At 41.5% G+C, this 20,493-nt stretch overlaps 1 protein-coding gene across 1 annotated transcript; it reads left to right on the top strand.

Moving 5' to 3' along the window:
• Nucleotides 1-1,346: 1,346 nt before the first annotated feature.
• Nucleotides 1,347-20,311, top strand: ASAH1 (N-acylsphingosine amidohydrolase 1). The gene is made up of 14 exons (XM_072122515.1): nt 1,347-1,497; nt 8,478-8,524; nt 10,920-11,010; nt 11,562-11,648; nt 12,935-13,013; nt 13,593-13,667; nt 13,753-13,798; nt 14,492-14,636; nt 14,912-14,966; nt 15,337-15,418; nt 16,267-16,398; nt 16,474-16,597; nt 17,547-17,603; nt 17,911-20,311. Exons 1-14 carry the CDS (start codon nt 1,366-1,368, stop codon nt 17,998-18,000), a joined length of 1,242 nt encoding a protein of 413 aa, XP_071978616.1. The 5' UTR covers nt 1,347-1,365; the 3' UTR covers nt 18,001-20,311.
• Nucleotides 20,312-20,493: the final 182 nt, after the last annotated feature.

Raw genomic sequence — 20,493 nt, 5'->3', positions numbered from 1 at the left:
TTTTCAAATAAACAAAAAAATGATTATTGGACGGTAAAGTGAACTTAGCCTTAGCAACTTCTTTTGTGTAATTCTATACCCCACATGCACTTTCAGATTCCGGCTTTGTGAAATCTTTGCCCATGGAGCCTACAATTGTCACAAAAGAAGAGAAAAACTCAGATGTAAAGAAAAACCATATAGATGCATGTATCACAGGCAGCCAGAGCCAAAGATACATATCGCCCCTCTGTCGGCCGAAGGAACTGCAGTTCTGGTACTGGGATTCTTAATGGGGTATTCCCATGATGACAAGAATCTTAAATATTCTCAGGAAAATAAAATAACACATTCTCTAATTCACTGTTATTAACAAAAGTACAGCATTTCACACATATAATTCTAACCTGTCTCTATCAGTGCTGGTGTACACAATTTTGGTTGCCCCTGGATCATCTGAGTTTAGGGACAGCAGACATCTTGCTCTCCTGTTTGACACTATGATGAGCTTCTCTCTGCCTCAAGCACCCATCCTTGTATTTCAAGACCAGCTCACACAGACACTGACTTCCTGCCGGCAAACAACAACATTGTGAGGGGAGTTAAGCTACACGTCACAGGCAGATAAGATCTTTATTTGAGGAGAGGGAGGTATATAGCAGATCTGTGTATGTTATGGCTGTGATAGTGATAGAGCTGATAGATAGTGATAGAGCTGAGAATGTCATGTGTTATATCCATCTCATGGATCTCATCATCTCTGATCTGTCTCATCTCTCTCTTTCTATGTGTTAGATACTAGTGAATGTTCAGAAGCTAAATGAAAGTGTATATAAACCTGGACCCTGACCACATTGTCAGCACACAGCACTAAAGGGTATATGATGTGTCTGCTTAGACAGTCCCCACCCACACAACGACTATCGATACACAACGATAGGAGCTAAAACAGCAATAAAACTGAGTAAAATTGTAAAGTAAGGGGGTTAAAATGATCTATATTGTGTACACATCACTAGGGGATTGAAATTTAAAAAGTTTCTTTTATGGGAAAACCCCTTGAAGGTACCAGAGTTAGTTGGACAGTTGTCAAAATGGTATCAATGAAAGCAGCATCTCTAGGTTTTAGATTTTTTCTTGATATTAAGACACAACCAAACTTTATAAATGTGTTATTTCAGTGCTTCTATATAGGGGATGGGACATCCATCTCTGTATCATTAGAATTCCCGGCTGGATGTGCACGGCTGACAGGCATTATTACACCACTAGCTGCTATTATATTTCCTGCATTACTTCCACTGTCACTTATTACAGACACTGCCTCATGACACACGCACAGCAGTGACTTCTGAATCATATGACAGGCGTCCCCCGCGCTGGAGAATGGTACGTCCCGAGGGCGGTCATGTGACTGTCAGGAGATTGTCTTACTGTGTGCCTGAGATTGGGGAGATGCGGAGGGTGATCGCGCTGCTGGTGGTGGGTGCCCTGACCCTGGCGCAGGACGTGCCCCCGGTAAGTCTATACCTTATAATGGATTGTCGTACACGGCTGGGATACTGTGGGACACCATACTATGTGCAGGCTGTGCTGTGTAATGTGCTTCCGGGTACACTGCTAGTAATGAGGGGCAGCGCCCTGCAGGAGGCGCTACAGCCAGCAGCATAGGGACCCCAATAATCAAAACCCTCCCACCACCACAAAGTAGGAGGTAGGTATCTCCAGTCCAACCATACTAGTCCATTAATGCTGTGACACTGGGGCATTACATAAAGGGAACCTGTCTCCAGAATGTACCCCATAAAACTACTAACCCCCTCATTTAGGGGATGAATGTCCTTTCTAGTATTCTCTCCTTTATGTGAAATCTCAGCTGTTTACCAATAAAAAAAAAAAACTCCAGCAAAGTCTTTAGAAAACAAGTAGAGAAGAGTCATATTAGCCTGAGATGAGTCAAGTTTAGAGGCCGCATGGGACACCTCTATCTTCAGTTTTATAGCACCTAAAAACCTGCTTTTGGTGTCATATTAAAGATAAGGATTGTGTCTTTCAGTTCAGGAACTGTGAGCTAAAGAAACAAAGATACTTGTAGATAAATACAAAGTTGTTAATGTAAGCTGCACATAAAGATTCATTTATAGTCTATTTATTGAAGTGTATAACTCTGTTCCTCTCGTCCTACAGGCAGCACTGATGGGTTAGAGTCTGGAGTCCTAATTATGACAGAAGAACACAATAACAATGTTAATTAACAATAAATCAATTAACCAACTGCCCTATAAGTATCCTAAGAGTCAAGGAAGAGGCGTGTTTTTTTCTTCTGTCCTAATTAGGTTTACTGCCAGTATCCTCTTGCTCCCCTGAGGCCTGGGCTGTGGTGCACGTCCAGCAGGGTAGAAGCAAATGTCTTACCAGTGGCAATCTTGGTGAAACTACATTCTGAGGCTGTCCTTCCCCCCGTGGTGGCGGAAGTCCAGTATTTTCGGAGTTTCTGGATAAACTCCCCTCCTACTGCGTCTCCCATTGGAAGCGGGAACCGCTGTATTCTCAGGTACGGCTTTTGAATAAGCAGAGAAGTGGAGGTCAGATTTGTGTTGCACTCAATACTTTGGGATATAGCTGCTGTTTTGCCGCATCTCCCCCTTCCTGAAGCCACCATCTACAATGTACCGTAAGGTGGTTTCTATATTGTTGTGAACAAAGCTCTTGCTAACCTTAGGGCTCAGCGCGTCCCCTGCATCCTTTTCTTATGTTAGAAGGATTTGGTTGTTAGCCCGGCTGTCGCCTCTGACCAGGTGCATTGCATTTCCTGTTGGGAATGTTTTAAGGCTGTACTGCTCAGGTATGCTCTCTGCACCTGCCAGGCAGCAGAGTCAGTCTGAGCTTAAGGTTTGTTCCTTTCATGAGTGCCCTTGTTCCTTCATTTGGCATGTCCTAACACTTGTTGTTTGTGTTACAGATGTCCAGCCTTGGTAAAAGGAAGAGAAAGTCTCATCATAGAGACTGTATTAGCTGTGAGCAGCCTATACCAGATGATTGCCCTGATGATGTTTGTGCCCCTTGTGCAGCTCCTGCTCAGACTTCAGGAGGAGACGTATTTTTTCAGTGGATGAAGGAAAAAATGTCTGCTGTATTTGATGAGATGAGTTCAAAGAAAAAGAAGTCTAAAAGACATCATAAACGTAGAAAACATCATAGGCAATCATCTTCTATATCTTTGCCTTCTAGTAGCTTCTCAGAAGCCCAGATAATTTCTGGGGATAGCCCTGAATCGGAAGGTTCTGGGCCAGATGTATCTGAGGATTTTTTTCTGTTTCACAAAGATAAAACCTCTAAATTGATCAAGGCGGTTAAAAGTGTAATGGAGACAGATGAGTCTCATAATGACTCTGTTAACCAAGATGCACTTTTTTATTTTCCCAGAAAAAAGCCAAAGTATTGCCTAGTCATCCTGATCTTAAAGTCCTCTTTGAACAGGGTTGGTCTAAGCCTGAAAAAAGATTTGATTTGGGGTCTCGTTTTCGAGCAGTATACAAAATCGACCCTAAAGAATCTGAAGAATGGGAATTGCCTCCCAAGATTGATATCCCAGTGGCTAAACGATCTAAAAAATCTATTTTTCCTGCAGATGAATCTTCTTTACTTAAAGACCCTCTTGACAGGAAAGCTGACGCTATGCTCCGCAGAAGCTATCAGCTCTCAGCAGCCATGGCTAAGGCATCTCTTGCTACTGTGCCTGTTGCACGAGCCTTAAGATTATGGCTAAGCCAGATTGGTCGGGACATTTGGATGGAGTCCCTAGAGAAGAAATTTATGAGAATTTGTCTTCTGTTAAACTTGCAGGCGATTTTCTGTGTGATTTTTCTCTTGACTCTTTAAAACTAACTCTGGCTAACTCTTGCAGGCTAACTCTGCACATCGTGCCCTGTGGATAAAGCCCTGGACAGGGGATGTAGCCTCCAAACATCACTTCTGTTCACTTCCCTTCCACCTATCTTCCTTGTTTGGGAAAGACCTGAAGGAGGTGTTGAAGAATCTTAGTGAAGATAAGGGGAACTCTTTTCCACAAGTAGCCAGTACCTCCAAAAAACCGAGCTTTCCACCTAGAAAAGCAAGACCGGATAGACCTTTTCGTGCATTTCGTAACCGACGTAGAGGAGTTCAGAAGTCTAAAGACAGAACTGTCTTCCACAGTAAAAAAAACGAGAAGCCTGACTTCTGACGCCATGCCAGGTCTGTCTCCAGTAGGTGCAAGGGTGGCAGACTTCGCTCACTTATGGACAGACATCACATCCGATGCTTGGGTACTGTCCACAGTAAAAAACGGATATGCTTTGGAATTCGACAAGATTCCACCAGAAAGATTTTTGAGTGCAAAAATCGAGAAATCTCAGATCCTTCCCTTGTTGCACGAATTTATCCAAAAAAGAGCTCTAGAAGAAGTCCCTTTGTCTGAAAGAGGAAAAGGAGTGTACTCCGCCATATTTGCTGTACCAAAGCCAAACAACAGGTGGAGATTAATTATAGACCTCCGCTATCTAAACAGATTCTTGACCAAAATTGCTTTCAAGATGGACTCCATAAAATCAGCCACCGCCATTCTACAGCAAAGCAACTACATGGCCAAAATAGACCTGGCCGATGCTTATCTCCACATTCCCATCAGGAGAGGTCACAGAAAATATCTGAGAATAGCAATTGTGACCAATTCAAGAACTCTTCACTACCAGTTCACCTGTCTGCCATTCGGCATTACATCAGCCCCTCGCGTCTTCACCAAGACCACCATAGTTCTGGCGGCTGCACTGAGACTTCGGGGGATACAGATCGTGCCCTATTTGGACGACTGGCTGATCATAGCAGAAAATCAATCTCTCTTGAAACTTCATCTTCAGATGACAATCGATCTTCTACAACAACTGGGTTTCCTAATCAATTGGGAAAAATCCCTTCTTATTCCAACAACCAGAATTCAGTTCCTGGGGTTTATTCTCGACTCGTGCAGTATGACTATTCATCTTCCTCAGGAGAGAATCTTGAAAATCAAGCAGTCCGTGCACTACCTTATCAAGACAAGATGCAGAACGGTCAGAACAGCCATGAGGGTCCTGGGTCTGATGACTTCAATAATAGAAGCAGTTCCTTGGGCAAAGGCACATTTCAGACAGCTACAACTCAACATTCTGGCTGTTTGGAACAAATCTCCAGCAGGATTCGACAAACCGATTGTACTAACTCCTCAGACCAGAGTCAGCCTCGGTTGGTGATTGAGGAATAATTTGGCGTCCGGCAGATCTTTACGTTTTGTTCAACCCCAGATCCTGACAACCGATGCCTCATCCTCAGGTTGGGAGGCCCACCTCGGCAATCTCTGGGTTCAGGACAAATGGAATTCCACAGACAGGACTCTGTCCTCAAATCAAAGAGAATTGAAAGCCATTTATTTAGCCCTGAAATTCTTTCAGACCCAGCTGAAAAAACAGCATGTGAAGGTACAGACCGACAATCTGTCATGTGTTTATTACATAAACAAGCAAGGGGGTACCAGGAGCACACCCCTCATCAAACTGTGTCAAAAGATTATCTCCTGGGCCGAGGAAAACCTTCAGAGTCTGTCAGCAGTCCACATTCGAGGGTCTCTGAACACTCAGGCAGACATTTTAAGCCGCTCTCAACTAAGACCAGGGGAATGGTCCCTGAACAGTGTTATCTTCCAACAGATTGTCAGTCGGTTCGGTTGTCCACAAATGGACATGATGGCGACCAAACAGAACTCGAAGTTGCCAATGTTTTGCTCTCTTTACAGGTCAGACCAACCCTATGCAGTGGATGCCCTGTCTCTTCCCTGGACCAACCTGTTAATTTACATATTTCCTCTGATACCGCTCATTCAGAGGATACTTTACAAAATCAAAGAAGAGAAACCGAATGCAATTCTGATCCTACCATTTTGGCCACGCAGAGTATGGTTTCCTCTTGTAATGAGGTTGTCCAAGGGCGAATATTGGAAACTTCCTGCAGTTCCACATCTCTTGGAACAGATGGGGTTTTTCCATCCATCACCACAGAAGCTACAGCTTACGGCCTGGAGATTGAGAAGAAGACCCTAACAGGTCTAGGTCTTTCATCCAGAGTTATAAAGACATTGTTGTCAGCTAGAAGACCAGCGACCATTAAGTCCTATGGTAGAGTTTGGAAAGTCTTCACATCCTGGTGTTCAGATAATTCTGTATCTGAACCTTCAGTCTCAGATATTCTTACTTTTCTACAGGATGGCCTTGATAAAGGTTTAAAACCTGCTACCTTGAAGCTTCAGTTTGCTGCAATCAATGCTTTAAATAACAATAGATTCTCATCTAATCATTTAGTACGGAGATTCTTCAAGGCTTTAAGGAACATCAAACCTCCTATTATGCCACCATGTCCACAGTGGGATCTTGCCTTGGTCCTACATCATCTCACAGAACCTCCCTTTGAGCCTATACAGGAAGCTTCTCTCAAATGTTTATCGTGGAAGACCTTCTTTTTAGTTGCCGTTTCCACTGCTAGAAGAATTTCAGAGCTGCAAGCCTTATCCTGCAAAGAGCCATACTTACAGATAAGACCAGACTGCATCATACTGAGAACAGTTCCATCGTTTCTTCCTAAAGTGGCCTCAGTTTCTAATTTAAATCAGGAATATTATCTTCCAGCTTTGTGTCCAACTCCTGCTAATGCTCATCAGCAAGTTCTGCATCTTCTGGATGTTAGAAGATCCGTCTTGACTTATCTAGAGAAGACAAAATCTTTTAGAAAATCTGAATCTCTGTTCTCCAATTTCAAGGTCCAAGAAAAGGGATGAAGGCCTCTGCAGCCTCTCTCTCTCTCGATGGATAAAGCAGAGTATTTCTATGGCTTACAGAGCCTTGGGACAACCTTCACCTTTACAGATTAGGGCTCATTCTACAAGATCTACCGCTACTTCCTGGGCAGAGTATGCAATGCTCTCTATAGATCAGATCTGTCAAGCAGCTTCTTGGACTTCTTCTAATACGTTTGCTAAACATTACAGGCTGGATGTCTCCTCAGCTGGCTCAGCCTTTGGCGTATCGGTGCTATCTACAGTGGCTTCGAAAATTTGTCCCCCCCTTTGATTTGCTACCTAAATCCCATCAGTGCTGCCTGTAGGACGAGAGGAAGATCTAAATTTTGCTTACCTGAAAATTTCTTTTCCTCGAAGTCCAAAGGCAGCACTATTATATTCCCTCCCAATAAAATAATTTTTTTGCTGCATAAAACACGCCTCTTCCTTGACTCTTAGGATACTTATAGGGCAGTTGGTTAATTGATTTATTGTTAATTAACATTGTTATTGTGTTCTTCTGTCATAATTAGGACTCCAGACTCTAACCCATCAGTGCTGCCTTTGGACTTCGAGGAAAAGAAATTTTCAGGTAAGCAAAATTTAGATCTAGCTTACAGAACCACAAGCCTGATGCAGTATGAATGATTAGATTCTTATTCACACTGACATGTCACTTTTTTGCTGCTGATCCAAAATCTACAGTGGAAAATGTTTTCTCTCTGGACTTTCTTTACTGTGCGTCATCTGTCCCATACACTGTATCACGATCCACATGTAATCCGCTCACCTGTATCAGTGTGTCACTATTTCTTATTCCGCTGTAAGGCTGTGGCATGGTGATCATACAGTGCATGTGAGTTTGTATAAGTAATGTGACCCATAGTTCTTTTGGGTAGTTTTGACTTCCACTAAAGTATAAGATTTTTAATGATCATTTAAAGGGAACCTGTCACCAGAGACCTCATTTTCACTAAAGACAGGTTGCAGAAGCCCATAAAGGCTGGAATGCATAGATGCCTTCTCTAAGCATCTGCATTACAATATAATTGTGTGCTATTACTTAACTTACCCTGACAGAATCCTCTGTGTAGTCCCAGGGGTTGGGCTTTGGTTTGCATGTATTTCAAAAAACAAGATGTAGCTTATCTGTGCTGAATATTGCTCAGCTCTCAGCCAACCCCTTTGTGATCCTGTACAGCTCCTCCCTCTCCCACTGATGTCAGACATCAGGCTGTGACCTCTGTGAAAGAGCAGGAGGGAGGAGCTGTACAGGAGCACAAAGGTGGGGGCCAAGAGCTGAGCAGTCTGCAGTGAAGACAAGTCACATGTTGTTTTTTTAAAATGCATCCAAACCAAAGCCCAACCCCTGGGGCTACATAGAGGATTTTGTCAGGGTGCAAGGTAAGTTATAACTCACAATTATATTGTAATGCAAATTCTTAGTTAACGCATTATTTGCACTACAAGTGTGATGGGCTGCGGCTACCTGTCTTTAATGAAAATGAGGTCCCTGGGACAGGTTCCCTTTAATGGACATAAATTTTAAAGGAAGCCTAAATAAGCACCTAGAACTTCTGGACATCTTTGCTTTTCTGTATTTTTGATTAATGTAAATTGATAATATGTGATAACTGGAAATGATTTGTTACAGTACACAGAAGATTGCAGAAGTGGAACCTACCCTCCCGCTGGACCAACGTAAGTGTTTTTAGGAAGTGAATATTAACTCAGTATTTTCAGTGGATTTACACACTGCTTATAAGGTGGTTGTAGGAACAAAGGCCCTGCCCTGCTCCGCTATGTTATCTGTATAGAAGGAGATAAGCCGCTGGCTCATATATATATATATATATATATATATATATATATATATATATATATATATATATATATATATATATATATATATATAGGGTAAGAGAATGGTAAGCTTGTAAAGAAACACAAACAAATCCCCACTTTCACTATCATTCATTTATGTCATTGTACTTATGTGATCTGTTTTTCTTCTTCCATCTATCTATATCATCAGTGTCCACCACCCGCATCAGCTCTAGCATTCTCTCCCACCTGGTTCTGCTATGAAGCAGAGATCACCCTCTCATAAATCCTAAATCCCTAACCCTGGTCCTCCCTCTTTCAGCTACAAAGATATATATGGAAATCATTACATGATCCACTAAGAATCCCCTTCTGATGTTGCTGCACACGTGCACCTTCCATGATGGGCAGTGGTGGGACTGGTCACAGGGACTAATAGCATTATTAGGTGGGAAATAATGTGCTTGGCATTCTATTACACTTAGGGGTGGACTGTGGAACTGTATAACTTCTATTTCAACAAACTAAAAGCCTTAATAAGTGCAGCCATTCTGCAAATCTCAGAAACAAACCACAATTGTCTGGTTGATTCGCACACTGGAACTTGTCACATTTCACTTATTTGCTGCGGATGACACATCTGCAGTGGAAAGGCGTTTCATGTCGCACTACAGCTATCCCTAAATTCTCCCTCTCCCCACCCCTGTAGAGTTGATGAATCCATTTGTAAAGTTGAGTCGCCATCTATGCAAATTACCCCATGTGAGTCCGATCATTCTTTATCCTCATATGTCCAGCATATTCATGTTCTTCCAGCTCAGTTGCCTGATGGAGACACTGGGGAGGATATATGAGTGCTTGTACCACAGCTTTCTGGTGTAGAAGCACTGAAATAATTGTGAATTCTTGCGCTCTGCAAGAATTTGTGATTATTTTGGCAACTATGCCACAAATGAGGCTTCCTGCCCCGTGCCTGTGTACTTGTACACAGAGACGTACTTGAGAGACGCTTGCTGAAGAGAAATCAATTCCTACCTCCACTCTCCCTCAGGAATTCTCTTTAACAGGTCACACAACCAGGGCTAAATGAAGTAGCAGAGCCGAGTTGACTGAGCTGAAGAGAAAGCAGGTCCCTTATCAATATGGAAGCTGGAGATGTGGTTGAGCTGGAATAATATAATATGAATATGCAAACTCAGTGAATCTACTCTACGAACGGACTGTTGAAGTTTAAAGGCATGTGGAGGGACAATATAGGGATAGTTGTACAGGCAGTCCCCGGGTACATACAAGATAGGGTCTGTAGGTTTGTTCTTAAGTTGAATTTGTATTTAAGTCGGAACTGTATATTTTATCATTGTAAACCCAGCCAGTACTTTTTTGGTCTCTGTGACAATTGGATTTTAAAAATGTTGGGTTGTCATAAGAACCAGGATTAACACTAAAGCTTCATTACAGACACCTGTGATAACTGTTACAGCTGTTTATTGTAGCCTAGGACTAAAGTACAATAAATTACCAATAGCCAATGGTCCGTTTGTAACTAGGGGTCGTATGTAAGTCGAGTGTTCTTAAGTAGGGGACCGCCTGTTTTAAAAGATATTTTAGTTAGTGTGGGTTAGGTTCCCTTTCAGTGTATAGAGACCTAGGGGTACATAGGCTAGTTGGTAAATACATCCAATACAGGCGGTCCCCTACTTAAGAACACTCAACTTACAGATGACCCCTAGTTACAAACGGACCTCTGGATATTGGTAATTTATTGTACTTTAGTCCTAGGCTACAATAATCAGCTATAACAGTTATCACAGGTGTCTGTAATGAAGCTTTAGTGTTAATCCTGATTCTTATGACAACCCAACATTTTTAAAATCCAATTGTCACAGAGACCAAACAAAATTTGTCTGGAGTTACAATTATAAAACATACAGTTCCAACTTACATACAAATTCAACTTAAGAACAAACCTACAGACCCTATCTTGTACGTAACCGGGGGACTGCCTGTAAATAAATAAATTAGAGTGATCTTAACATCTGTATGTCCACTGTTCATGTTAATGCCTGGTCACTGATGATCCCCATAATTGACATGCAGTATATGTTCCCTGTTTATAGTGAAATCACTTGTTTTGATATCATGGCCACCATTACTGCCCATAGGAGCTGGAGAATTGCTTCCTCTTACTAGATGATGCAGCTCCATTACTTCATAGCGCGCCAGATTTAGCCGGATGAGCTTGTGCTCATTATCACCATTGCCGCCCTTACAGGTTCCAGGGAAATGTACCGTGGTACACAGTTAATCTGGACCAGCCACCATCTGAAAGATGGAAGAAGATAATAACAGATAAGAAAGAGCAGGTGAGTGTATACCAGTACATAGGCGTACAGCGTTTCCTCACAAATAAGCCTTGGTAGGATTTTCAGCCTCTTCGGAGTGGGAGTGAAAGTCCTTTGAGAATAATCCCTAGTTACTTCCACCGGCTTCACATCTTCCAAACTGAACTAATATTAGACCCTGTTTTATCTTTGGAGAAACGCTATATATAGAGAATCCCCAATTTTACATGTACAGTACTAGGGCTTCTTATGTTTATGCCCAATATCCTGCAAGTCCATGGCGGCTCAGCTCATGTACTCGGTATAGTTGTGGGATAACTGGACCACATACAAGGACATTGCTGCACGTCTGGCTGGCTAATATCTAATAACATTATCTCTCTTTCTATGGGATTGTGGCCACCGAATTATGGTTCCTACTGCGGACCTTTTATTGGTTTTGCGACGGATTCCCGTTTTTTTCCTCCATGTTTTCTATATCTCTCCTTATGTTGTTATAAATGCAGGACATCAGCAATGTGTTATAGATTACTTTACAGATGACTTATTTCTTCTTTGCCTCCTCTCCATAGCTAGCCTCCATGATTCAGCATATTAAGGACCTGGCAAAATATTTCTTTCACAGCGAAAAACTTATCGACTTAGTAGACACCAAATTGGTAAGTTGGCCATCTATAGCATAGAGGTGATGCAGATATTTGTGCAGTGAATAGTGTAAAGTAATAGATATGTTATGATTTATCAGTGCAGGACATAATTATTACTAGTGTCTGACAAAGCTAGAACAAAAGAAGGTCTGAACAGCCAAATAGCATCTAATGTAGCCAACCCACAAACAAGAAGCCACCACTACAATGGAATAAAAGTGTGTACAGGCAAAAAGATCAATAACTCTAAAAACACATTAAAACGTACCACAGTCCGTATTGGAATTGAAACAGACTAAGTAAATGAGGGAGATTTATCAGAAGTTTCTGAGTGAAACTTTTCTAGTTGGCCATGGAAACCAATCAGAGTTCAGCTTTCATTTTATTAGCAGCTGTTAGAAAATGAAAGCTGAGCTCTCAGACACTTTATAGTCCACATACAAAATGTATTTTTGCATTGAAAACCTATCCAAAATAAAAAAAGAAAGTCCCGTTACCCACACCCTTAGGTCATGTGCACAACAGATATAAGCAGAGAACAAGCTGTTACCAAAATGGCTTCAAATGTAATCAACAGTACAGTACAAACTGTGGTAACATGAAAAATTGCCTGGGCTTTCTAGAACCTTATAGAGATCCAGTGATACAACAACCACAGGGGGAAACCATGTGTGAGGTAACTGGCATCCCGCACATTTCGTCGTAAACAGCGACTTCCTCAGGGGTAGATGCCTACATGGTTCTAGTAAGCCCAGGTCATTTTACATGTTACCGCAGATTGTACTGTACAATCGATTACAATTGAATCCATTTTGATAACAGAAAAATTGCACCCAAAATTCTGAACCTCCTGACAACCTAGAAAAGAGAGAGGATGCATAAAAAGCCATGTGGTTATGAAGAAGACATTTGGGAAATGTTAGTTATAAAGTTACCTGGGTGCTATTACTGACTGTCTGAAAATGTGTGTATCTTAAAGGAAAATGTGAAACCCATCGAATAAGTTGAAAAGAAATGCACTATGGAGGCCCCGGTCTGTAGGGATATAATAAGGCGCTAGTGCTAGTATCTAGTGTCTCTGGTCTGTATCATAGCGGCTTATAAAAGATCAACTGTGGAAGCAGAGGAATTTGTTATGACGCTGTTCACATCTGTGCAGATAGTCTCTGTTGCTGTGCTTCAGCACCTACACACTAACTTTACCCAATGAGCCCCTTTTTACCTACTGGGTTTTATTGGGTTGCAAAACCTGGAATATAGAAAATCTAATGCTTTAACAATTGACATTTGCTTTGTAGCCCGCTCTTGTTGGAAAACTGCCACCGCCTTTTGATGAAGAAATTGAAGGTATAGCAGATGCATCTGGACTGCCATTAGGTATGTGTGAACTGTTACATACACATGGGGCAGCTGATCAGTCACCTCGTGGTATTGCATTTAATAGAAATCCTGATGTTGGGTGCCACTCACACACAGTGATAAGATACATATGACATGTCAAATAAATGTTGTGGTTGAAGCTCTCTCTCTAGTGAAAACAAAGAAGCTTCTTGCAAACATGGCTAAATATTTTGGGGGGAATGTATTAAGACCGGTGCATCATGAGCAAGACTTAATTCTCGCCACATCGGAGCACAAAACCCCATAATTACTATTGGGTGCTGACCATAGTATTTCCTGCACATAGCTGATATCTACTCCTGGTGTCGATGTCGGCTCCTAGAATCTGGCGCCAGATGCTGTAAATTTAGCCAAAACGTGGCACAAGCTTGGCAAACAGGGAAAAAGTCATGGGAAAGGATAAAATTCCTAGCTATGCACCAGGCATTGCAAATTTTTTATGCCTTGTACACCACAAAACTAGTGTACAAAGCATGATAAATGCCCCCCATAGTTTTTGGTTATACATTTAAGTAGATTGCTAAATAGTGGCTTTTGTTTTCTATATCATAACAGGAGAAGTCATGTTATTCAATATCTTCTATGAAGTCTTCACTGTGTGCACATCAGTGGTGGCGGAGGATACGTCTGGTAACCCTTTACCTTTTATCTGTTACATATTACGTACATCAATGATTGCTGAATGTCTTCTAATATCAATCCTTTTATTATACAGGCAAGTTATTCCATGCCAGAAACCTGGATTTTGGATTATTCCTTGGGTGAGTTCAATGCTTTTAATAATAATTCCTTTATTTATACAGCACACATATTACGCAGCACAGAACTTGTCCTTGTCCACAATGGGACTCACAATGTAATCAACCTACCAGTATGTTTTTGGAGTGTGGGAGGAAACCGGAAGACCCGGAGGAAATCCATGCAAATACCAAGAGAACATACAAACTCTGTAGATGCTGACCTGGATGGGACTTGAATCCAGGATCCCAGCACTGCAAGGCCGTAGTGCTAACCACTGAGCCACTGTGCAGCCCTACTGATTTTACCCATATCCTATTTTGCTGACATATTCAACATTGCTGTAATCTCTGAGCATGAGTAATGTTGGCATTGGCCGGTCTACACAAGGGACCTGTGATATCATTTTATCAGAGACTCCATCTGTAGTATACAAAAAAGCAAATAGCAGTTGACAGTCCATATGACAGATTCTACGGGGGAGATTTATCAGAAGTGTCTGAGATCAAGCCTGTTCTAGTTGCCCGTGGAAACCAATCAGAGCCCAGCTTTCATTTTTCCACATCTGTTTATAAAATGAAAACTGAACTCTGATTGGTTTCCATGGGCAACTAGAACAGTTTTGCCTCAAAGACTTCTGATAAATCTCCCCCATATTAGTCTGTTCTATATACATTGACGGTAATGTTCTATGTCTCTTATTCCTTGTTCCGCAGGTGGGATGTGAAGAATAACTCGTGGATGATCACTGAGATGCTCAGACCTTTAGTTGTCAATGTGAATTTCCAGCGAAGTAATAAAACCGTTTTCTTGTCTACAAGTTTTGCTGGATATGTCGGAATGTTAACTGGAATGAAACCAGTAAGTTCCCAGTATACAGTTGCCAGTATTGTACTAACCCTCTGTTTTGGAATGGCAGGTAATGTGACTGTCATGTAAATGCCTGATCCCAATCCCATAGGTATATAGTTTACTTATATGGATATAGGATGTGGTACACTATATATTTTTCTCTCCATGCAAACACTATGCTGCAGATTTACTATTGTGTTTAAAACCTTTGCAAAATCATCTTCGCTTTTTTTGTGACAAATCCATCACTTTTTCGGACCTCACAGTATGTGTTTATTTGTCAGGGTGTACTGACTCTCACCATGAACGAGCGATTCAGTCTTGATGGCGGCTATATAGGTGAGTGCATGGAAGACATTGCAGGGTTGTTATGCAGATCATTCCCCCAGTGTCCTTTGTATTGTTCTCCAGTCTTCTCTTGTACCTTAAATTCTTGATCTCCACAAGGTCTTGCACGCCCTATTCCTATATTAGTACAACACGTCCCCATGAAACCTTCCTGCTTTCCTTATCCTGAAGTGCCCGGGACATCTATGCATTCGGCTAGGCACACACTTATGTATGGGAACAGTTGACTCCTTACGTGTTAAGTGGCACTTGTACTTGTACATTGTAGTGACACTGTTCTCAGTACAGCCATAATGATGTGTATCTTCCATATCACTCCTGTGATTGGATGTCTCAGACCTGCTTCTCTTTGCATGTACAGGTGTAATTGAATGGATCCTTGGAATAAGGCAAGGGGCTTGGATGAGTTTCCTCACTAGGAGTGTACTGGAAAACGCTACTAGGTAAATATCTATTATATGTCATGTACTATCCGTATTTACAGTACACGCTATGGTGCAGAGTTACTCCACAGATTTGCACCAGAATTCTCTGTCTTATGCCTCATGTACAGGATCGGTGTTTCCTCAGGTGATTCGACCCATAGACCCATTTCATACACACATCTCCATATAGTCCCCAGTCTAGTGCCCATGAGAAAAAACTCACATCAGGTCCGATTCTTGGGTGTGTTTGCGGTTCTAACCTCCCATAGAACTCAATGGAGCTGCTGCCCCACAGTGTGTCATCTGTGTCTCGTCTGTATTTGTGGTCGGTTCCTAGGTAACAACCTCTCGTTTTTTTTATGCAATCCACAAAAAAGGATTAAACCAGGAATACTCATGGACCTACTTTGAGGAGACACTGGGGAAATACTGTCGCCCAAAATAGCCAATAGAACAGTTTTTTGCGGCCGTAGGAAAAAAACATTGTCTGCAGGGGGCCTTAGACGCAAGACTTTTTAACCTCTTATCTCCACCTTAATGACCTGGTCATTTCCATTTTCTTTTTGAGGTCTTTGTTGCGACAAAATGTAGTTTTTTTTTTAATAGCTTAAATTTAAGTTTCATATATTCTACTCATGAATGTTTATTAACCCTTTCTCTACAGTATAGTTTAAAAAAAACATATCTGATATTGTTTTAGCCAATAAAAAATGTATACATTTATCATGGAACCTAATTAACATAAAAACTTTTTTCTCTGGGTCAATAGAAAGATACCAAATTTAAAAAAAAAAAAAAAAAAACATTTTGCATTGTCACCTTCTAGGAAGCATAACTTGACATTTTTTGTTTTTTACACCACACAGTTATGAGGAAGCGAAAAACCTACTGTCTAAAACCGTGCTACTCGCTCCTGCTTACTTCATACTTGGTGGCAGCAAATCCGGGGAGGCCTGTGTGATCACCCGCTCCAGACAATTGTGCCTTGATATTTGGGAGTAAGTATTTTGTGAGTGGGAAAAAAAACATATGTTTATTGTACTTGCTGAATACTAATCCTTTGTGAATTTAAGGCTCAATCTTCAGAAAGGCCAGTGGTATGTCCTGGAAACTAATTATGACCACTGGAAGCCCCCACTGCCCATTGATAACAGAAGAGCACCAGCTATGAAGTGCATGAATAGGACTACCCAAAAGGTAATTTAGTGTTAGTGACCATGCAGTTTTAATTCTTTGCATCTTAAAGGGGTTGTACTAACTATTTAAGTTATCCCTATACACAGAATAGGGATAACATGCTGATCGGTGAGGGTTTGACTGCTGGGACCCCCACCGATTACAAAAACGGGAGCCCCAGCAATGTGGGTCCTGTTCTCACCGATGGGTGTAACAGTAGGTTGAGCATGGGAGTAGTATAGCAGTTTTGGAAATTGCTGAGCACATTTCTCAAGTATCTCTGCCATTCCCAAACACTATCTATGTGAGTGTCAGAGATGCTGTGGTCTGTGTTGTGCAAAAAAAGAGGCTCATTCATTTCTCAGTATCAATGGTTGTCAGCACCGTGGATGGGAGATTGTATTAAAAGAAGAAATGCATTCCGGACCAAAGCAGTTCTAATATAGGAGTACAGGGAGCAGCATTGGGTCACACGATCTTGACACCCAGCATGCATTGCTGTAAGGGGGCACCCGGGTTGCAGGCTATTGTCAGTGCACAGAAGCGGGGCAGGAATTCGTCCTGCTGTCCCACACAGCCCCAGGCATGCCCCCTTCACACAGCTCCACAACTATTTGGCATGGAGTTGGCGTAAAGGGTAAAATAATCACAATTCCTGGCGGTTCACTAGGAATTTAAATTATTTAAGGGTTTTTACGTGATAAAACTGGCGTGCACGCTCTGATAAATCGCCCCCGATGACTGTTACTGTAAATTTCTGCTATAAAGAATTATTCAGTTTCAAGTTATTTCACGGATCATTGTAGTTTTTCCTTTCTATAACAACAAGTAACCTCCATAATGTCCCCATATACTGTAGCGCTGTTGCCGTTTTCTGTTGCTTTTGTGTAATTGCTTTACCATGTTTTTGCGAAACTTCTTAACATAACCACAATTTGCGTCGTCATCACTGCGTACTTGTATTTTACAGAATATTTCGTTTGCCACCATCTACAATATGCTCACAACGAAACCTGTTCTCAACAAGGTAAACGTTTTCTCATCTCCTCTCTATATGGCATCTTATAGCTCTATCACCAGTTGTCTACAAACCAGAAGTCAAATTGTACAATTCCCACTTGATTTTGATTGAGCTTGCTCCGATTTTACTCCTCGTGCCTTTTGTTTTTGTAGTCGTAGTGTGATCCAAGTTGTGCCAGATATTCACATCTGATTCTCATGGTCCTAAGCCACTTCCCTCTTTGAAAGCCTGGAAAACCATGAAATATACAGTAGTAACAGTTTGCCATCCATCATGTTATGGAGCATAATCTCGCTCTATGTATTGTCCACAGCTTACCACATACACAACGCTGATGTCCGTATCTGAGAGTAAGTTTGAAGCCTATCTGCGGGACTGCCCCGACCCCTGCATGCCGTGGTGAGGAAAACCTGTACGAAGTAATCCAAGCCCGGTGCTACATACAGGGGAAAGAAGAAGTGCACTTCACCTTACTGAACAGGACAAAGTAACAAGCCATTCTAGACTGCTGCTAATGTGTAGCTAAGCCAAATGCACTAGGGGCCGCTTCTTAATACTTCCTCCCCTATCATACTTATTCCATCTAAATCAGATTTTATCAGTAAAATCTTTACAATCGACCTCTGACACTTTAAGGTTAGTGGAGCTTCCAGAATTCTTGACATGCTGCAGTGCAAATCCCAATCACTGGATAGACGCCTTGTATAGACAGATAATATATACTGCTCACACATAATGGGAGCCCGAAAGTCTCCTATAACTATACAGACATTTTATAAAGGGGTTTTCATTATATCTCAGGCTGTAGTCCCAGAATAACGCCGACCATTAGGGATACCAACCATGGAAATCATAGGAAATCGACTTTTCATGTCTTCATGATAAACATGCCTTAGAATGAGCTAAAAATATTTATCGCTTTATCTGACTGTATCGGTAATAATACTCCACATATTACGAGAAGAATAACTGCAAGGTATTTGCCATCCTCTGATCAGAGCATGTTTTAGGGCTTTAACTCAGGTCAGAATAAAGTGACCTTTGGCCTGTGTTCATACATGTTCTCGCGGAGCAATAAGAGCTCTTCAGGCGTGACACAGCATGTTCTGTACATTGATTTTTGTGGCATTCCCCCCATGGGCAGATAGGATCCATGATTGTGGCTTCATGTAGAAGCAGTGTCAGAGACTTCTACTGTAGAAACCAGGGCCAACAATGAGGCTGCGTTCACATGTGGAGTTTACATTGCGTTTTAAAAAGCAATACAACAGCTAAGAAGAGGGGATTTGCCTAACTTCATTGTCGTTAACGCGTATGTTTACAAAACACATTGTCAACATATGCATTAACGCATGCACTTTGTGAACACTGTGTTAAAGTATTGTTAACGCTGCATTAATGGTTGGGTTTTGTCTCCCCTTAGCTGTTGTATTGCTTTTCAAAACACAATGTAAAGGCCAAGTGTGAACTACTGACACATGTGGTCTGTGTGATGCACATCCGGCAGCAGATCTACTTGTGGGGGGACAATGGCTTTTATTATCTTAGTATTTTCTGACATTCCTTTAATGCCCCATGACATACTGAATCCTCAAAACAATTACGGTATTTGTTTTTCAATAATTGGTGGATCTCTAGTTACATTGAGTGCGAAGATTTGGAATTTGTGTACGACCACTTGCACTTGTGGTCCTTGTGTCATTGGCGTATGAGATCCGCTCACGCTCCAGTGACTATAGAAAAGGACTGCCTGGAAACACCACCATTTTTCGCTCGTTCATTCGGGCTAGAAGTCCCAGCCATATATGACAGCCCATGCATATATGACAGCCGTGAAACAACAGCTAGCACACAGCCAAAAATACATTTGTGTACATTTGTAGTTTGAAGCTACGTTCACATGTGGCTTTTACATTGCGTTTTGAAACTAAATACAAGAGAGGAGGAAAGATAAAAGATTGTGTTCATATTCTGTTAACATTGTATTTACAAATGCAATGTTAATGTATGTGTTAACATTGTGTTTTGTAAGCGCAAATGTTAAGAGCAATGTAATTAGGCAAATCTCCTCTTCTCAGATGTTTCAAAACCCAATGGAGACGCCACATAGTAACACAGTCTCAGTTAAGATATATTTTGCTAGTAATATCCATTCACCAGTCGGGTTACTCTATCCAGGAAAAAGTTCTACAACCCCTAATGTCACTAGTGAATATTGTCTGTCTGAGTCTAGAACAAAAATGGAGCCAAAGCCATAAGGGCGTGTTCACATGTGGCATTTACATTGTGTTCTGAAATACATTACAGCTAATGAGAGGAGAGGTCTTATTACATTGTTGTTAACATTTGCATTTACAAAAACACTACAGTTAACACTATGTTAACACTGAGGTCACAAAATGTATGTGTCAATGCAGTGTTAACACATGCGTTAACATTGAGTTTTGTAAAGACAAATGTTAACGGCTCCTCATCAGCTGTTGTATTGCATTTCTAAACACAACCTAAACAATGTTTACGCCAAGTGTGAACACGCCCTAAAACTGATGAAAGGTGCCCAGTATTAGGGCATTTCTGTATAATGTGTCAATTTACAGAGAAATCTATTGTTTCCTTCATCATTTACTGTATGGAAGATAAAAATTTTATTTAATTGTGAGAAATCTGCCGCTTTTATGGGAACAGATTAAGAAATAAATTATTACTAAACTCCTCATGTTGTGTCATTATTGAAAGCTTAGTCGGTTTTAGGGTGATGCCACACACAAGATAATGGGGGGCATCTAGAAAATATTCTTTCCCAGGCCGTGGTCACACGTACCGCTAGGCGTCCGTTCATAATGCGACGCTAGCGCACAGGGGGAGGTCCTCGGCCCGAACGCACATGCGTTTCCAG

Source organism: Engystomops pustulosus, chromosome 1 (assembly GCF_040894005.1).
Source record: "Engystomops pustulosus chromosome 1, aEngPut4.maternal, whole genome shotgun sequence".
Classification (NCBI taxonomy): domain Eukaryota; kingdom Metazoa; phylum Chordata; class Amphibia; order Anura; family Leptodactylidae; genus Engystomops; species Engystomops pustulosus.
Note: the sequence above shows the minus strand (reverse complement) of the source record. Positions and strands in the feature narration are given on the sequence as shown.

Bases quoted from the DNA above. Each gene is read 5' to 3' on its own strand.
- ASAH1 (XM_072122515.1), top strand. From the start codon at position 1,366: ATGGTACGTCCCGAGGGCGGTCATGTGACTGTCAGGAGATTGTCTTAC. The intron at 11,649-12,934 runs GTAAGTTGGCCA...TTTGCTTTGTAG, and splicing joins ACTTAGTAGACACCAAATTG to CCCGCTCTTGTTGGAAAACT. The intron at 14,967-15,336 runs GTGAGTGCATGG...TTGCATGTACAG, and splicing joins TCTTGATGGCGGCTATATAG to GTGTAATTGAATGGATCCTT.